Below are 20,755 nucleotides of genomic sequence, written 5' to 3' on the forward strand. Positions count from 1 at the left end.
CAAGTTTAAATAGGCACTAGTGTTTTCACTTATATCTTGTTTACAACCAGGCATTTCATTACAATAGAAACGTTTGTTTAAGAATAATTTACAACACTCCTAATGGAGTCAAGATATTTTAAAGGCATTTTGAAATATGGAATCTTTTCAAGTTACGAGAGGATACCACTGGAAACTCTAGGGCAGTTTTCAAGCATTGTTTTGTTCGCATTGTATCAATCCTAAAGTATTACTTCAAATCTTCAGAAAAATATAACAAGCTTGCAAGAACATCCTCTTCCACTTAAAGCTTATTTGTTCCAACTCGGTTACTTACCTAGAACTATCTTCTTAGGAGTTACTGGTAACTCTACCTAACCGACCAGCTTTTTGTATAGTTTACCCTCCTTCCGTTTTCTAAGGGGTCAACCTCAGGCGGTGTGACATGTGCCCTGAGGCGACCCGGGGTCGGGAAGCGTGCTAGTTCAGGTCGTTGACTCGTCAGTAAGTTTCTGGTTGCAACGTGATCAACATCTCGCCGCGCTCTCTCTTACCTTGTGCGACCCTTTGTGTCCCCCGATCCTTTGTGCTTACCGCGTGTTACCCACGTGTTTCCCTTTCACTTTCCCTTTGCATCCTTGTGTCTCTTGGTGTATTAGCGTTGCGTTATGGAGCATCCTCGTCGTTGCCCTGGGCCTGTGGCTGGGAAGTCTTGCGGGGCTTTCCTTTCTAAACCTGAGATTGATCCCCACTCCTTGTGCTCCACGTGTAGGGGGAAAGTATGTTCCCCTGCCTCTACGTGCCCGGAGTGTGCTAACTGGAGTGAGATCCAGTGGGTGCTCTTCGGGACTAAGAAGAAGAAGGCGGCTAAGAAGTCGCCTAAGGACTCCAGTATCTCGTCGCCTGTGGTTTCTTCAGACGTCTCGGCAGACCGTAACACCCGTCCTTCTTCCCCTACCCAGAGTAGGGGACGAGGTAAGTCCGTTGCGTGGAAGAGGCCCATTGCCCTTCCCCAAGAGTCTGATATTCCTGTGGGGGAAGTGTCCAGTGTGGGGCAGGCATGTGTGGGGCCTGAGTGTAGTGCGAGAGTGTGGGTAGGAGTCGAGGTCCAGGTGCCCGCAGGTCCTGTCTCCTCGGAAGATCCTATGTGGGGTAAACCGAGTGTGGATTCTCCCCCGGCATCATGGCGTGTTTCAGGTGCGTCGACCGCAGAGGGAGACACCGAAAAAGGAAGTTCGTCGTCTTCAGACCCCACCACGTGGGTGGCCCCTAGGACTCCCTTCAGGTCCCCGCTAGAGGAGATGACGACGTCGAGCAATGGCTCTATAAAGGACTCGCTCGGTCCCCTCCGACTCCATCGTCTATGCTACCCCTCGTGTTTCTGCAGCCTCCCACGCCTGAGAAACGATGAGAATTTCCCCCCGCAGTCTTGGACGTTTCGGGCGGTCTGAGGGATTCGTCCTCATCCTCGTCATCATCGTCGTCATCGGACTCTTCTTCTTCTTCGTCGTCAGAGGACGAGGACAGGAACTTTAGCAAGAGGAAGAGGGAGAAGTCCCGCAAAAAGAAGAAGTCCCATTCCCGTTCAAGACATGGTAAGAAAAGATTGAAGTCCTCTAAAAAGAGAGCAAAGAGGAGCAAGTCCAAGGAGTGGGTAAATTTCACAGTGCCCCGGAGCGAGCTGTTTAGGTTTACCACATCCGCGGCCGCTTCCGGGTGGCTCCCTAGAGCCTCGCCTTCTGTGTCTCATCCTCCTACCTCCTCCTTCGGACCAGTCGCCCGGCAAGAGGGGTCGAACCGGGCCCCCCTTGTAGTGACTAACCCAACGGTGGCCTCCGCTCCTTCTTCCCTTAGGAAGGATGTACGGAGTATGAAGGAAGGCTTAGCGTCGACCACGGGCACCTTGGAGGCCTTCCTAAAGCACCAAGGGCGCCCGTCGGTCCGCATGGATCCCCCATCCACGGAGTCCCCTGTGGAACAAGGTACTGTACTCCCATGACGGATACCTTCGTCCCCACGGGGCAGCCCATACCACTGGCAGACTCGTCCAGCGTTGCCTTTCCCACCGTCACGGAGTACCCCCGTACGGAGGAACTGGTGACGGAAGACCTGGTGGAAGGAGGGGAGTGCTCGTCTGACGACATCTCCTCCTACCGTAAGGTTCTGGCCCTAATGCGTCGGCATCACCGATTGGATGAACCTAAGCCCTCAGCTGCAAAGGCCGTGCTCTCCGGACTGTCCAGAATGATCGACAGCCCCGTGCAACAAAAGCCTTCATTGTCTCTCCCTCTCGCTCCGGATGTGAAGTTGGGGATGGAACAAATAGATGAATACCTGGCAGGACTGGCGGAGGCCCCCAGAAACCAGAGTTCCTCCAAGCTTCTTCCGGGCCTAAAATCTCAGAAACGTTTTTACGTCCCAGAAGGGCATCGCGGTGGACCCCGTGCGGTAGATGCAGCGGTGACCTCACTGAACCAGGGAGCCTCGGAAGACAGGGCCTCCACTGCCCCCGTGTGCTTTTCCCCGTCAGAAGCCTCTATGATGGAGGACATGGCACAGGACCTTGTCTACGTGTCCTCCTGGTTAAATTGGTGGTCTTGCGCCTTGGTGGGGTTTCAGGCGTCCCACGACCTCTCCCTCCCGGACAATCAGGCCGTGCTGAGGGAGCTAGTTAGTTCGGGAGGCAAGGCCTTTAAGTTTTTATCATCCCAGTCTCTGTCTGTGGCTACAAACTGGGTTCTTAAGAAGAAGGATACGGTACTGAGCAAACTGGTGCAGAAGTTACCGGACAGAGAAGCGAGGAGACTGAGGAATTCCTTCGTGTGGTGAAATGACATTTTCCCCATCAATTTGGTGGAGGATACGATGGAGAAAGTGAGGAAGGTGAGAGACGCGGACCCTAGGGCCCCCCCTTTGAGGAAGTCCGGGTTTAGAAGAGCCTCAGCGGACGTCCCTCACTCCTCCCAGGCCATCCCCTTGCTGTCTCGAAGAGAACCACCATCAGCTCCTTGGCTTCAGGCCTCTCAGCAGCCCACCCGTAGGACCACCGCAGGCCCTCAGTCAGCCTTCAGACCCTCCTACAGTAACTCTAGGAGAGGTCGCTCTGGCCACTCCTCCAGAAGGAGATAGGAAGAGAGGCCCCCTACTCCTACAGGAGCCCCTAGTAGGGGGATGCCTCAGACATTTTTGGCAAGCATGGCGGGATCTCGGTGTGGATCCCTGGACGGTGACGGTCCTGAAAGAGGGCTGCAGACTCCCTTTCCTAGAAGAACCTCTCCCTCTCATCCCAGCCCACCGGGCCGAGTGGCTGGTTCCAAAGAACCCCTTGAAGAGGTCGGCGCTACAGGAGGAAGTAGCGTCCATGATCGCCAAGGGAGCTTTAGAGACAGTGGAGAACCCCGGCCCGGGTTTCTTCAGCAGGCTTTTCCTTGTGGAGAAATCGACAGGAGGATGGAGGCCGGTCATAGACCTCTCAGCCCTCAACAAGTTCGTCTCAAAGACGGACTTCAAAATGGACACCCCCAAGACAGTGCTAGCAGCCTTGAGGGAGGGGGATTTCCTCATGTCCCTCGACCTCAAGGATGCCTATTTTCAAATCCCCGTCCACCCCTCCAGCAGGAAGTTCCTCAGAATCAAGTGGGAGTCCAGTGTCCTGCAGTTCAAAACCCTGTGCTTCGGCCTATCGATGGCCCTGCAGGTGTTCACGAGGGTTTTCACCACAATCTCGGCATGGGCGCACGAGAAAGGCATCCTACTGATCAGGTACCTGGACGACTGGTAGCTTCTTTCTGCCTCAAGGGAACAACTGAAGGAGCAAGGCGTGATGTTGCTCGACCTATGCAAGGGATTAGGGATCACGGTCAACCTAGGAAAGTCCCAACTAGTCCCCAGCATCAGGATGACTTACTTGGGGATGGTCCTGGACACCCAGTTAGTAAGAGCCTTCCCCTCAGGGGAGATGTTAGACAACCTGGAACATATCCTTCAACCCTTCCTGACGGGCCAACCCAGGAGGGCCAAGGACTGGCAGAAGTTACTGGGTCATCTGGTTTCGCTGGAGAAATTAGTACCGCAAGGGAGACTCAGGCTCCGCCCGGTGCAGTGGAATCTGAAGGAATCGTGGACTCAAGGCAAGGAGCCCCACAAAATAGTCCCAGTCCTCCCGAAGACGCGAGAGACCCTTCTTTGGTGGAACATCAGGTCGAACACAGAGAAGGGAATGCCCTTCGCCCCCGATCCCCCGGAGTTGCTGTTGTTCACGGACGCATCGAAGGAGGGTTGGGGAGCACACCTGCTAGGGGAATCGACAAAAGGGCAGTGGTCCAGCGAGGAGGCATCCCTCCATATAAACATCCTGGAGATGATAGCGGTTCTGAGGGCGTGTCGACAGTCCGTACACTTCCTGCGAGGAAACACTGTGGCGTTAATGTGCGACAACGCCACAGTAGTGGTGTATGTAAAGAAACGGGGCCATGAAGTCAAGAGTTCTATGCGCCTTAGCCACGGAACTGTTAGAGTGGACGACAGAAGAAGGGATAGAACTGATGGCAAGGTTCATCCCAGGAAAGAGGAACGTGATGGCCAACGGCCTCTGCAGGGCGGGTCAAGTGATAGGTTCAGAGTGGACCCTACACCCGGAGGTAGCTCGGGCAGTCATCCTAATGTGGGGCTCCCCAGTGATAGACTTGTTTGCCACACGTCTGAACGCCCAACTCTCCGTGTTCTGTTCTCCAGTCCCAGACCCGTCGGCAGCGTTCGAGGATGCCTTCCAACATCCCTGGGACGACCTCGATGTGTACGCCTTCCCTCCCTTCAGTTTGATCAGGCAAGTGTTGAACAGAGTGAGAGCGTCGTCCAACCTGTCGATGACTTTGGTAGCGCCCTGGTGACCGGAGAGAGACTGGTTCGCAGACCTAAAAGAATTAGCTCTTCGTCCTCCTTGGCCGCTTCCGGACAGGCCAGACCTCCTGCGTCAACCTCACTTTCACAGGTGGCACGAAAACCCTCGATCCCTCCGCCTTCACACGGTGAGGTTATTGAGAAGCTACTGAAGAAAGAAGGATATTCATCGAGAACCGCGGCAAGGATGTCGGGTTACCTACGGCATTCCTCGGCAGTAGTTTACCAAGCAAAGTGGGCAGTCTTTGTGAAGTGGTGTGCGTCCAAGAACATCAGGCCCTTAGGGGTGTCGATCCAGGACATTGCAGACTTTCTGGTGTACCTGAGAGACGACGTGGGCTCGTCTATTCCGGCCATCAAGGGAGTACGAGCAGCCCTAGGTCAAGTCTTCCTTCTTAGGGGCATTGACTTGGGAGCCTCAAGGCACATCTCTATGCTCATCCGCAGCTTTGAACAATCATGTCCCCCCCAGGAAGTAAGGGTTCCGCAGTGGGACCTAGCCAGAGTTCTCAAGGTTCTGTCAGAGCCACCCTTCGAACCTCTCAGGGACGTACTAGACAGAGAACTCACCCTTAAAACAGCATTCCTTTTAGCCCTGGCCTCGGCGAAAAGAGTTAGCAAGTTACATGGCCTCTCTTACGAGGTCTCACACTCCAAAGGGTGGAGAAAAGTTACCTTTAGGTTCGTCCCTAGCTTTGTGGCGAAGACGCAGAACCCGGCATGTTGGGATCCTCGGTTTGAGGGTTTTTCGGTGCCAGCCATCCCTCGCTCCGACAACCCGAAGGATCTACTCTTATGTCCCGTGAGAACAGTAAGGAAATACCTGGAGAGGACCGCAAAATTCCGCCCTCAGATCAAAAATTTATTCGTCTCAACAGGCCGGGTGAAGAAACCGGTCTCGAAGAACTCTATCTCTTTCTGGCTGCGACAGGTGATAAAGAGGGCTTACGAGGCTTCTGGGACTCCTCTCCCAGGGAAACCAAGGCCACATGATATTAGAGGTCTGAGCACCTCCCTGGCCTTCGAGAAAAACATGGCAGGGGGAAAGATCCTGAAGGCAGGGACCTGGTCTAGACAGTCCGCCTTCACGGAACACTTATCTTAAAGGTTGCTCGAGAAAATCCTTGGACAGATTTTCCATTGGCCCAATCCTTTCGGCCCTTCAAGAGATCTAAGGTCATGGCCCCAGTGTAATCGGGGGTGTCAATGCCAAGAGACACTAGTTCCTTCCTTAACCTTACCCCTCCTCACCTCCTTTCCTTCCTTCCCCGGGCCGTACTGCCCAGGAAGATGTTGAAAAGACCTTAGTTACCTGAAGAAACGTCCTTCAAGAGAACATGTATCAGAGTTGGTTTTGAAAAGGTAAGTCATTAGACACTTAAGTGAGTTTTTTGGATAGTTTCCCCTACTTTCCGTGCAGTTTTCTAGTGGTCGTAGAACCAAAACCTCCTTAGAGGTTCCCTCTCTCGCGTGCCTCCCCATCGGCTTCTGGTCCCTGCAGGACACTCCGACCTCCTAAAGTTTAAGTCTCCTGAGAAGGTAGTTCTAGGTAAGTAACCGTGTTGGAACAAATAACAAATTTTTAAGTAATTTGTATTTTTCCTAACATACTTACCTAGAACTACCTTCGGGTTATGGCCCACCCATCCTTCCCCGAGAACCTGCAGGATCGAGTAGTACCTGTTCCAACGAAACTTACTGACGAGTCGACGACCTGAGCTAGCACGCTTCCTGACCCCGGGTCGCCTCAGGGCACATGTCACACCCCCTGAGGTTGACCCCTTAGAAAACGGAAAGAGGGTAAACTATACAAAAAGCTGGTCGGTTAGGTAGAGTTACCAGTAACTCCTAAGAAGGTAGTTCTAGGTAAGTATGTTAGGAAAAATACAAATTACTTAAAAATTTGTGATATCTATTCCCTAAATCTTAGAACTGCACAGGGAAAGAATTTTTTAATTTAAGTAAGATTACTGTATTGTTTTTATTACCATATTTTCTGCTTTAGTAAATGTTACCAGGTTTGAAATAAACATTTCATTATAGTGATGGATAACTTGTCAAAGTGTACTATTACTAGTACTGTACTTAAGTAAAATTATATTGTTTGGTACTTGAACTTTAGTAGTGGCCACATTTTTAGCATTTACTTTTGTAACTTATTATAGTACTTTTGCTTGTATATGAATACTGTACTGCCACATGTACTTGAACTCAATCCTGCAGTGAGTGGTGGAACTGTTTGCCTCTGCAGAGGTTTCCCATGGTGACCACCCTATAGTGTGTGTGTGTGTTTGTGAATATTCCACACCTTAAGCTGCTTGAAAGTTTGGTAACAGACTTCTGTGGTATAACAAGCAAGGTTTGTACTCGAGTTGGGACATCTGATCATGCAGTGTTTTTGTAAGGAATTAGTACCGAGGAGCCTGTCCCTGAGGTCATATTCATTAGATACTGCATATATATAATCTCAGCAGACTGGAATGGCATTTGAGTTATCTTTTGTATTTAAACTGGTTTCAGTTGTATAAAGGTGTTGAGTCTATTGTTCTCTTGAATGAGAGTATGGTCAGTATGATTTACCCGTGAATCTCTTCTTGTGTGTTAAAATAAGAAGTTAAAGATAAACTCTGGTCAAATCAGTTCCTCCTTTGCTTTATCCAAATGTCTCTGTCACTCACTGCCCTAAGCAAATGACAACCTTTTTGGCTGATGTGTTTAACAGTAAGCAAAGTACTCTAATGAGAAACTCAGCCTTACTAGTTCCTGATTTTCTGAAGCTAAACAAACTAGTTTAGCTTTTTGGTCCCATAAAATTAAAACATTCTTGATCAACCTTGATGCTTATGGAGGTGTAAACCCAAATTGTATTTGTTCCTACACATAATACAAACTATTGACCTTTAATAGTAATATGACATCAGCGAAGCTGGAATGGCCGTTAGACTTTTTAACAAGGTAAACATAGTTGATCGCCAAGTGGCGCGGAAGCCCCACCCAACTGACAGGTAGAGCAACCTCCACTTTTACTTCAGCTGCAGCTGTTTACACATGTACTCTGCTGCGCCTCTGCCATGGCTGTTTAATCTTTTTTTCTTTTTCTCCTTGCAGAGTGATTGATAAGTGCAATGATGTCCACCCCCTAAACCAGACATGTGGCTTTGCCCATGTAAGGAAGGCCTATCAAACTCTGTTGGAGAGACTGTGACACCAATAATCCAGCCTTCATCTTTGATATTGTTATGAAGGCTTCTCTTCCTTTGATCAGAGGCTTGTGATTACATGTTCTCTTAGATGCATGCCCCAGCTTTCATTTGATGCTTCTGTGAAGAAGGATTTCTGGAGTAGGAAATTCTAATGAAGACCCTTTGAACCAATTCTCGTCCCTCAGCCACCAATCCAAATCGTATCTGACTTGCTGTTGCACAGGGAGTAGGCCTTGGTTATTCAACCAGTGTGTCTTTAGACACCAGTGCAGAGATCTTGGATGTAGATTACTGTGGGGAACCATTTTCTTCAGAGGACAAGTAGCCCATAAGTTACTATCACTGACAAAATTATTAAAGGCCCCAGAATTGTATACAGTAGTTATAAAAAATAGTTGTTCATACACAAATACAAAACCTCTTCCTTTACATAACAGAATAACAGTAAAACTGGAATACAGCACTTAAGAATTATAACGAGGTCTCAACAACCGGTCAGTAACTGGGTGTACTCCCCGCTTGCTCACGGGCAAACCACTTGGATATTAGCTGTCAATGAGGACAGATGTTCTCTCTCTGGTTTTTTGACAGTTTATTAACTTTGGCTTTTTCTTTTCCAATGTGTTAGGGATTTTGAGAGTGTTTGAGGATGCCTGCAGATATGTGGAATGTGTAATTGTTCAGGGGTGCCACCCAAGACCTGCGGTACCTTCATAAGCTAAAAGGGATCATTCCTCCTCTACTTCTTCCTCTAAAGAGGGCAAGAAGCAGAAATCTTCTTGTACGAGCCTTGAATTTTCCCTGTGCTACCCTTCATTATTGGATTCTTAGAGATGCTAATAACAAACAATGGCGGCTACTTGATCAAACAGGAAGTTGTAGATGAGTTATCTCCGATTATACTTGGTGAGATGGAGACTATTTAGAGTGATTATGACCCTCTGGCCTTGGCAATTGACCAAGCAGAGCCAGATTCATTACAGGAACCACTAATTTCTCCCGAGTTTGTAAAGCCTAACAGATCACCATCCCCACCTAGTTTCCTAAGCTGGGGGTAACAGTTTTATAATTCAGATGTAGGAGAACAAGGATATTTCTCATCCATGATCCAGATATCTGGTGTTAATGTAGATTAGTTACCATCTAATAACATGCCAACACGGTACTCTCACTGCTTGCCGAATGGACATGTAACATGTAACTCCAATTCCTTCAACTTTTGAAGAGTTCTGATATTCCTTACTGAGATCCCACAGTGAGTCTGGCCTGCCAGTAATGCCCAAGGACCCAAATGGTAAGTTTCCCATTAGAAAAAAAGTTACTATTTCTCCTGGAAATGCATCAACCCTTCCAGACTCCTTACAAGGGGTTAAAGTGCAAAAAGATCGGAAAAACTGGTCGTATAGGCCTAATGGGGGTGTGAATCTTTCTTTGTGTCCGCAGATGCACAAAGGACCTGTGTGTCCTTTTCCCCAAATAGTTACACAAAAGCTTAAGTAGTATTGTGCAAAATAGTAATGCACAAGTGGGGTCTCGCACTCCTCCTGAACGCATCACTGCAAGCATGTGTTCCACAGTTAATAGGCTGCTGAATGCATCACTAACAATATGTGGCCGCAGACAGAATACATGGCCGCCATTTTAAGAATGCTAGCAACATGCCCGAATGTGTACGAGACAAAGTCGCCTCTGACTAGGTCGACACATTTTTTTTCGGGTATCAGAAAAAACAATAAATCTACGTTTAGGTCTAATCCTAAATACATGAAAGATTTACCTAATTTGCAGATTGAACCAGTGATCCTACATGAAAGGAAAAGGGGGGCAGAACCATATCTGGCAGTTCCTCGCCTATCCCCCTCTCTGCCTATCATGAACAACAACCCTTTAGGAGACAAGAGATCTATTTACCCCCAATATTACAGTTAGCTCTCCATATTCACGCGGTTTAGGTAACAGAGATAGGTGCAAAGATCGAGAATCCACAAATGCTTGCTTCCATAGGGTGGAATAACTCCTAACCTAACAACTCATTGCTGAGCGGTTCAATAACACACTGAGTACTGCCTAATATTGTTTTCACTTAGTTTATATTATAGTAGAAGCATTATACTGATGAATCAACACATTTCAGCAAGTGTGCAGTATATGTACACACATGGACTACGTACTGTACACGGTAAGGCTACGGTACAGTGCAGTACGAAACACCACTCATCGGGACACTTGAAACAGCAAAACACTACTTTTATTATCTAATATAACACTTAATGATACAGTAGTGTATATGACTAACATATGTACTGTACTGTAAGTGTTCGCTGTTTTTGATAGGACAACTCGCACTGTTTGATAACTCAACGCAAACTTAGCCTAGATTTATATATTGTAGAGTACAGTAGTACTGTATTTATGTACAGTACTGTACAGTCTAGTTAATAGACAATACTATACAGTACAGTACATTACTGTAATACTATACTGTACAATATGTATTCAATGATTTCATATTTAATATTAACTAAGTGTATCATACATATTTTATACAAAGACTACTAACCATTTTCATACGAAGTTCTACGCAGTCTTGTAGCATGATGCAACTCCTGATGCGTCATGTCTTGCACAGTACTGTAGGGAATCACACATCTACAGTATATTATACAGTAAATATATATACAGTATATACATTACAGGAGTATGTACTAAACAAATACTGTACATCATCTTTTTACATTAAAACATGATTCTGCTCAAAAAGTACTGACTAAAGTGGGAGATGCACATGCGAGGAGAGACGATGCAAGACTGAGGCCAAGTCAGCAAGAGATGTAATGTTGTGTGCTGGACGGAGAAGAAAGTGGCGCAAAGCGAGCCGGGTGCAAAGGAGCACGGTCGTTCTGAAATCATCGCGCTGTGAGAGTACTTACCACGAACCCGCGAATATGTGATTTTTTATTCACATGTAATAGATTATAGGATTCTTTGTGTTGTGTATGAGCAAAATTACCAAGAAAGAACCTGTCTATAAGGAGGACTGACTGTACTCTGCTTTCAGGTACAGTGGAGGGAATCTCCGTGGGATATGCATGAGCAATATTCGATGCCAGAGAGGGAATCTAAGCCTTTCCTCATGTCTCCATCTTATTATAGACATGAACAACTGGCTCATCACAGAACTGAAGTTTTTAATGAGAGAACTTGTAGACATTCCTCCCCATGTATCAGGAGTGAGATGAGAGATGAAAAATGTGTACGGGAGAGTTTAAAGGCATTGAGTCTTTCCAAAACAAGAGGCTATACTATCGGGGTCCAATCTTAAAATCAGATCCTCAATTCTGAAACCAATTGTTATTGGGGTAATCCCAGAACAAAGTGGCTTAGTGGCAACAGAAGTGACAGGTGTTGCTCCCGTAGAGGTATCCTCATTGGAACTTGGGGAGGCATCCCACTTTCTACAAATCCTCATACATCACATAGATGGTTTAGGTGAACCACCTCGTGCCTAAGTAGTAGGAAGGTGTTGCACGATAGATGGTTTCTTCTTAGAACCACAAAATGTTTTGCCATAAGTTCGATGTCTCATTACTGTATTGAACCAAGCAAAAAACACTTTGGAGCTGATTAATAAGCAAATTTAGGATGCTGGGAACTCCCAAAGATATAGTTAATTGTCAAAACTTCCTCCTCTGGCTTTATCTAGACAGAGGAATTTGTATGTACAGAGAGGCGCATATCCTAGTCCACTTCCAATTGATCCAAATGTCGTGAACTTGGCACCAGGCATGCATGGTGGGAACTAGAATCATCTTCCTGCCTCCCTTTCTGCCACAGAGTTGCAGAATTTGGGGACAGCAGCTATGTCTGCTTTTCAGGCCTGCTCCTGGCTAGACCATTGGATAGGAGCAGTATCAGAAAATCTCTCTGTTCCTGGTACGAGAAATCAGTATGAAGGTCTTGTTTAATCAGGGGCAAAAGCATCAGAGTTCGTTATTTATCAGACAGCTTTTATCTGGGGAAACTGTGTATTAAAGAGGAGAGACATAGTAAGTGCAAAGTTCCCAATGCATATGACTCATAGGGATTCCTTTAGCCTAGTGAACTCTAATATCACAGATCATCCAACTCTTTTCCCACCAGCAGGGGCAGCAGCGGTGATAGAGAAATGTGAGAAGAGGGTAGAAGAGACTTTAGCTACGGTAAGCCGCTCTTTTAGGCGAAGGACACTCCAAAATCAAACCATTTTTCTCTAGTCTTGGGTAGTGCCATAGCCTCTGTACCATAGTCTTCCACTGTCTTAGGTTAGAGTTCTCTTGCTTGAGGGTACACTTGGGCACACTATTCTATCTAATTTCTTTTCCTCTTGTTTAAGTTTTCATTGTTTATATAGAAAGTATTTATTTTAGTGTTGTTACCGTTCTTTGAATATTTTTTTTCCTTGTTTCCTTTCCTCACTGGGCTATTTTCCCTGTTGGGGCCCCTGGGCTTTTAGCATCCTGCTTTTCCAAACAGGGTTGTAGCTTAGCAAGTAATAATAATAGTAATAAAAAGAGACCTGCCAAACATCATTCCTGAGAAGATCTGCAGCATCTTGATTCTCAGCTGCTTCTGCCACCAGAACCAGACAATAAACAGCAGTTTAAAAGTCAGTCGGAGCCCTCAACTTCCTTTCGCTGCAGGGTGTATGCTTCCAGTTGCAAGAGTGAAGGATGTTGAGGTACCTGTTAGGGATGGAAGATCCCCCAACTTACCACCTGTAGGGTGATGCCTGCAACATTGATGAACAAGGTGACAATTATTCATTGCAAATCCATGGGCTGTAGAAGTTCTTCGCTTGAGATATTGTTTCCCGTTCATGAGCGGTCACCCTTCATTAACTCTTGACTCTGATGATCCCATCATTGTATTTGATGGAATCCTGAAAATATTTGCTCTTGGAGGAAAAAATTTCTCTGATGCTGGACAATGAAGCAATAGAGGAAGTCTTTGACAGGTCCCTGGGTTTATTCAGCAACCTTTTCCTAGTGGAGAAATTGTTGGGAAGTTGGAGACCTGTCGTACTTCCTTTCTCGCTTGAACCAGTTTGTGCTACAAACTCAGTTCTAGATGGAGCCCCCAGCACAGTAAGTAATAAGGGCCATCAGAAAGAACGACTTCTTGCTGACCATAGATCTTCAGGATGTGTACTTTCAGATCCCAGTCCATCTGAGATAAAGTACATGCATTTCGTTTTTAGAGAAAACTTATGAGTTCAAGGTGTTGCGTTTCAACTTGTCAATAGTGCCACAGCTGTTCACTTGCTTGTTCACTCTAGTCTCCTCATGGGCACACACCATGGGAATAAGGCTTTTGCGGTTGTTAAAAGACTGGTTCCTACTGGCCGAGTCAAGATCCCAACTTATCCGCCACAGAGGGCTTCTTGAATTTTACATGCGACCTGGGTATCTGGCTGAATTACGAGAAGTCGAAACTCGACCTATAATGCCATTAATGTTCTCAGGCATTGACATAGATATGGTCCAAGCCAGAGTATTTCCATCTTCAGACAGAGTCCAATAATTGAGACAGATTGCAGCACTATTTCTCGCGAAGGAGTTCCTTCCTGCTCACTTCTGGCAGAAGCTACTAGGTTACCTTGCTTCCCTAGAGAAACTGGTATCCTTTGGGAGGATACAACTTCACTCAGTTCAATGGGCACTAAAGAACCAATGGCCAAAGACCTCAGACTCCCCATTTGCTATTGTGAAGATCTTTGAGATATGGTAACAGATCTCTTGTTGTGACTAAAGGAGAGGAATCTGTTAGCAGGATCACCTTTACAGATTTCAACTTAGACTTTCTAATCTTTTCAGATGCTTCTTGCCAGGGATGGGGGAGCCCATCTGAGGAAGTATCAAATCTCAGGACTATGTTTGCAGGTGGGCCAAGTCCTTCAACATAAATTATCTGGAACTTAAGGCAGCGTATCTGGCATTAATCTAGTTTGCAGAAATGACCATTGATCACTAGGTAGTGTTAACGAGCAACAGCATGACCTTGGTGACCTATTTTAACATACAGGTTGCAGATCGCTCAGTATCCCGTCTTTTCTGTCATTTGACAGAAGGGATGCAACACTGCACAGGTAAATGCCATTCAACTCTCGGCTCAATTCATTCCTGGGAAAAAGAACATGGAAGCAAGCAATCTGAGCCTACTACAGTAGTGACAATATAGTAGTTGGTTCAGAATGGTCTTTGGATCCTCAAAGGTCAAAAAGTCTCTAACTTTGTGGAGTTCCCTTACCATATGCATGTTTGCCACACATCTGAACAATGAACTATCAGTGTATTGTTCTCCAGTCCCGGACCCATTAGCAGTAGCAATAATAAAAGACACTTTCCAACACTCCTGGGACGGAATGGACATCTATGCATTTTCTCAGTTTTGCTTGATCAGTCAGGTCTTGACAAGATTAGTCTGTCACAAAATCTAAGAGTAATGCTGGTTGTGCCAAGCTTGCCGCAGGCGGAGTTGTTCCAAGAGAACTTCAAGATTGGCCAAACCTGCTACGTCAGCCCAACATGAAAAAGTTTATGAAGCTGCTCACTCCCTGTCTTTTCATGGCTGGAGGTTATTCAGCACCTCCTCCAAAAGAAAGGCTTTTCGAGACCAATGGCAGAGAAACTTTCAGTATACCTCTACAAGTCCTCCACAGTGGTCTATCGGGCAAAGTGGTTACTATTTTGTAATTAGTGGCATAGAAGGAACATTTCTAAACTCAAGGCCACTATACCAATGATCGCAGTCTTTTTAGTTTACCTACAGAAGGAGAAACTTCTCTTAGTCACAGTGGTAAAAGGCTATTGTTCAGTCTTAAGCCAGGTTTTCAGACTAAAGGGGATTGATCTCTCCTCCATGTGGGAACTTTCGACTTTAATCAGAAGTTCTGAGCAATCTTGCCCACCTCGGGAACTCAAACCCCTGTTCTAAAGTGTGTTAAACGTTCTAAGGTCCTTAAAGCTAGCACTTACAAACCTCCTCGCAGGGCATCGGACTGGGACCTTGTGTTGAAAAAGGTGTTCCTCTTAGATCTAGCATAATCAAAGAGAGTGAGTGAACTGCATGTTCTGTATCACTTATTGTTACACTCCAGGGGTTGGAAAGATCTGTCTATTTCTTTTGTGCCAGAATTCATAGCTAAGACCCAAAATCCATCAATGATTAATAACCAATTTGACACCTTACTTTGTCCTACAGGGGCAGTCCGTCTTTATCTAAAAATTACTTCACCTTTTCTCTCTTCCCTAACTTGTTTGTAACCACACATCCGAACAAGGATGGAGTAACCAAGAACACTATTTCTTTCGGGTTAAGAGAGTATTATGAGAGCATACTAGTCATCGGGAGCAGCAGCAACTGGGGCCCCTCCCAAGGCTCATGACATTCCTGGTATTGCTGCAACCTTCCTTCTGCAAGAACCAATTTTTGGCACAGATGCTTAGTGCTGGGGTCTGGAATAGACAGACCACCTTCACAGCCCATTACTTAAAAGATTGAATCCACAGATGTTTGGACACATTCTCCTTATAGGTCTTGTGGTAGCTGCCCAACAGATAGTTTAAACCTATGTATCAAGATGACAATAATGGTAATGAGGTATGAGAGTAAAATGAAAGCGCTTTCCTTCTTTGGGAGTACCTACACTGATGACCACTTATGAAGGTAAGAATGCCACTGTGATGCATATATGTTATAAGAAATTGGTCTTAAACAAATCTCAAACTTGTCTGGCTGTGGCTTTAACAGTTATCACTTTAGGCTGACATCATGACCTTGCCTCTCAAACAAGGCAGTAGTGATAGTTGTTATTTTAGCCTGAGTCAAGGGTCAGACAGATGCCCTAACATTGTTACATAAGGTCTTTCTCCCATTTAAAGAAGACTCCCATATAAATGAGAAGTTTTTATTTGCATAGGAACAAACTGCAAATAAAGTTGAATTATTCCCCAGCACCCCCAAGAGTGCAATAGGCACCTAAACATAAATTTATGGAAGGTCAATACACTACAGAGGTGACCTTCTCATACCACCTTCGTATTACATGTACTGTACTTTACAGTATAGTACATTAATGTGGAATTTGTAAAGTACAGTACAATGGTATAGGAAGTAGTTTTAATCCCAAAATCATGATAATAGCAATCTGTGGATATTTATCAGTGCACAGTTAATATTTTACACTATACAAAAATTTTGTATACTTTATTATAAATAGTATTAGCATTAGTCTATTTATAACGAATTCCTGTGTAATTTACTGTACTGTAAATTATGTTGGCTTTAGGTTGTTTATCATGAATAATGGTGCAATTGAGTTCAATTGTCTTTAATAGCATTGTGTTAGTAAGGTACAATTGATAATTTGTCAATCAGAACAGCCTTTAAAGGCCATTAACTTGATATTGAATGTGTAATAAATGGGATTTGTGGCAAAAGCTTTAGGAACTGCTGTAAAACCATTAAATATTAGTGATTTATCATGATTAAAGTTATGATTTTGTATAGTTTTTCAAGATACAGTAATTATTTTTATAAACATTTTAAACTCCCAAATATGTATTTGAAATAACAATGACAAGAAAGTACAAGATTTGGGAGTAGTCTACTTGTTTTGTCTTTGGCATTGGGTTTGTCAGCTTCAGTAATATGTTTTGAATGTTTTGTTTATCCCTGATGTTGACGAATTTAAAGGAAAATGTTGAAAAGCATAATTCATAATTGTAAATATGAAGCATAAAACAATTATCATTTGAAAATCACTGTTTTTTTTTATCAACTAATGAAGAGTAATATTGTGTAAGAAATTTAGAATTAACAAGAGAGCTAATATGAACTAAATACTCTATTGTACTGTACAATTTGACTAAAAGGTGTTAATTTAAAAAAATGAATTATAATAGAGGTTCAGCGCTTGGTACTTTCTTTGTTTTCTATTGAATTAGTTTATGGTAATAAATTCCGCAAGGTAAACTTAGAAACAGTTGCTTTTTAACTTGTTTAAATTGTTAATATATTTATATTTTTATAACATTTTCAGGAGAGAAAATGGTTGTTAGTAAAGTATGGTATTTGTCGCGAAGACCAGAGGGAGCACCTAAAAAAGATGACTTTACGCTAAAGGAGGAAGAGCTTCCACCTTGTGGAGATGGAGGTAGGTATATCTATGTTGACAAGGAAATTCTATTTAATTTCTAATATGAGCTATGCCTTTCGACCAGCAGTATTTGTCTAATGATAATTTTTCCTTATATAATTAGTTTGACAAATATAGATTAGCTTTTAAAGTAAAGGATGAACATGTATGGAAGGTTGAATAATCAGCAGAAATGATAAAAGATATATTGGAGATAGTGTAGATGAAAAGGTTTGTGGATGAGAGATAGTATGCTTCCATAGTTGAGATACCAGTGGTGGGAAATTATTGGCACACTATGGTTTGATACTATCCAGCTTCTTGCAAGACTGGTAGGGGATGTATGAATACTTGTGCACTCAGCAGCCATGTATAGTACAGTACACTGTACAGTGAATTACCAGAAAAAGTGGGATGTAGTTAAAGGCTAACTTTTCCTCCTTGAGCTAAGCCTTCAGAAATGAGTTGTGTACTGACATTTCTATGTACAGTACAGAGTCAAACCAGAAAAGCAGTCTCCAAGAAGGGAATGGATCTCTCTTCCTCATGGGAATTCTTCAAGCTTATAAAGATTTTTGAATAATATTGCTCACTCCACAAACTCGGGCCTCTAGTATGGGATGCAATTCTGTTCCTTCAAAGTTTGACTTTGGCACTGTTTGAGCCTCTGAGCATCAAGAGGTTATTTTTTAGTCTCCTTTTGTTTGGTAGCTTTAGCGAAGATAAATTGTGAAGGCAAATTTCATTTTCTGTTTATGTAGCTGGACTGATATTTTGAAACAGGTAGCATAAGTTCTCATTAACTTGATTATTACTATTATTATTATTATTATTATTATTATTATTATTATTATTATGATTATTATTATTATTAGCTAACTTATAACCCTAGTTGGAAAAGCAGGATACTATAAGCCCAAGGGCTCCAACAGGAAAAATAGCCCAGTGAGGAAAGGCAATAAGGAAAGAGATAGAATAGTGTCCCTGAGTGTACCCTCAAACAAGATAAGACCAGCTTAGTAAATTTTATTTTAGCCTTGATGTAGGGGGAAATGAACCATTGTACTTGGTCACTTTTTTCATTTTCAGATCACACCTCGGTATCTGGAACTCATTTTAGACATTGCTGCAATCTATGGAATGAGAATAGGGTTGAGTAATGCATCTCTTCCCCCTATTTTGGTCAAGGGCTCTTCTCTCTGTATTGCGTTAGATTGATAGATAGGTGCAGGATTCTCCTTTTTTTTCTTTTCAAAGGTAGTATTGAAACAACAATAGAGTTACAAGCAATTAATGCTATGGTCTCTGCTATCCCCCATTTAGATTCCTTTAAAGTCACCTGGGGGACTGCAAAGGGAACATTAATCATGGCTCCCAGGGTGGCTATGCCATCGACCTATTGCTGGAACAGTAGTTCTCTCTTCTTTAGGTCCTGACTAGGTTCCCAGCCTTCTTAGTCCAAGGCTCAGAAGTATTTTTACCCTGTTCAGTTTTCTTTTTAGACCCCTGCCAGAAAGGTAGACGTGTAAGTATTGAGGAGGTCGCTAGATATTGCTCTGCTCCTTTCCTGCTTTTATGAGTAGGGAAAGGCCTGTCACCCCATTGGCTATGTAACAGCAACAAATAGAGAGGTCTATTGGCTCAAGCCTCTTAGATTGTATAATTGTTTCATGGTTTGCTGTAGATTGAACAATGGTAGAGATGAATTTTTAGAAAATCCTAGGTGATGATTTTCTAAGCTGCTTCTGTTGTTACTTCTTGGCAGGGACTGGAAATCAGCCACTAGTGTCTCTCATCTGAATAAGGTCCTTCTAACCTTGTTCAAGATGAAAGTTAACTTTTCTGTGTTAGCTTTCATCAGAGAAGAAAGCTTCATACTTTAGATAAACTGGGAGGGGTGTAATTTCAGATAAAATAAACACCCATCTATCAGTACTTTTTGTTAGTAGCTTCCCTTTTCCTGCCCTAGAGAGCCTATCTATTTCAAAGCCTTGTGCTTAGGACTTTACTTATGTGCTCAGTGCTCACTCGTGTGTGAACTTGGGATCCATCCCTTTCGGTATCTTGATGAGTGGTTGATCTTGGTCTCTTGCAAGGAACTATTTTTTAAGAATCAAGAGTGACTCCCTTATTTAATTGTTTGTCAGGATTTGAGAATAGTGACAAACATTGAGATGTCAGATCTTATGCAAGTAGTAGATGAAGCTCTTCACTATATTGATTAACATGGAAATAATGAAAGTTTTTCTTGCAAACTCTTGGATTAACATGGTACTAAGGAAAGTTTTTTTCTGCAAACTCTTGGTTCAACACATTCAAATAAGTGTAATTCCTGTCTCATGAGGAACAACTAGTTCTGATTTGGTAGATACTTCATGGTTGCTTGTTGTCATAAGGTTGCACTGGTCTCACCCTCTGTCTGCTCTTACTCTCATTGTAGCACTCTACCAAAAGGCATTGTATTGTATGGAAATTAAATAACAGGAACCTTATGCAAATTTCTCTTAACCTCCATCCCACTCTAGACATGCTTCCATTTTTAGATGTATCAACTAAAAGGTGGTGTGCACACTTGATAATCTTGTTTGGTTTAGGATGACACTCGCCTGCACATAACATTCTTGTAATGGGAACAGTTCAGGCATTGCAAACATTTTAAGATTGGTTGATGGCTCACTTTGTATTGGACATGAATAACTACAATACATGACTTAGCTACAGTGTCATATTTTAATAAGATGGGGAGATTATCTCCTTTCCCTTTGGATTTTGTCAAGGCAAGTAGACAAGTAGGTGGCTCTTCACACGATTGACCTATTAGTTAGATGCCCTCCTGTTTTTTTAATATAATGACAGATTAATTCAGTCTTCAGGGCTAGTTCATAGGGAAGGAATGGTCCCTACACTTTCATGTTGGTACAAAGACTTTTCATAGTATTGTACATACCCTGTACTAGACCTTTTTAGCTGTTCTGGAGGTTGCCTTTTAGCATCCATAGGGCAACCTTGAGGAGTATAGATTTCCTATGTTAACTCGGATATGTTGGGTGATTAGTTGTATATTGACCTCCCCTAGTCTCAGAATGACCTTAGTGGCTCCTTGGTGGCCAGATGCTGAATGGTACAATCTGATGAGCCCTCTCATTGAGGTCCTGAGAAAGTAACCCTTAGCTATCTTGCTTCTGCAGTCAATATCAGTGTAAATTCTATTGCCCTTTATGGTAGAGACTTTCCAGTATCTCCTATTGATGTGGTGAGAGGAATATTTCTCATCAACAGATGATTGTGGTGTTCCTTGCCTACCTGTGCCAAGATAATTTTCTCTTTTCTGTGTTGAGGGGTATCTCCTAGCCCTTTTCCCAAGTACCTATTTACTGAAGGAAGTTAGACTTCTTTTAGTTTAAGTATCATGGTCTATTAGAGCTTTGAACATTCTTGAATGCCTTACAAAGTTATGGTTATGTGTAGAATATGACCTTCGTCTCCTTATTGTCTCACC

General features: G+C 43.8%; 1 protein-coding gene across 4 annotated transcripts in view; it reads left to right on the forward strand.

Moving 5' to 3' along the window:
• Positions 1 to 20,755, forward strand: part of LOC137641610 (prostaglandin reductase 1-like) — a 581,256-nt gene that overhangs the window by 163,841 nt on the left and 396,660 nt on the right. For all 4 annotated transcript variants that reach the window (XM_068374336.1, XM_068374339.1, XM_068374338.1 and 1 more), the window contains exon 2: positions 17,161 to 17,274. In XM_068374336.1, the coding sequence (XP_068230437.1) occupies positions 17,161 to 17,274 (114 nt within the window). The remainder of the gene's footprint in view (positions 1 to 17,160; positions 17,275 to 20,755) is intronic.

This window comes from Palaemon carinicauda, chromosome 5, assembly GCF_036898095.1.
Source record: "Palaemon carinicauda isolate YSFRI2023 chromosome 5, ASM3689809v2, whole genome shotgun sequence".
Taxonomy (NCBI): Eukaryota; Metazoa; Arthropoda; class Malacostraca; order Decapoda; family Palaemonidae; genus Palaemon; species Palaemon carinicauda.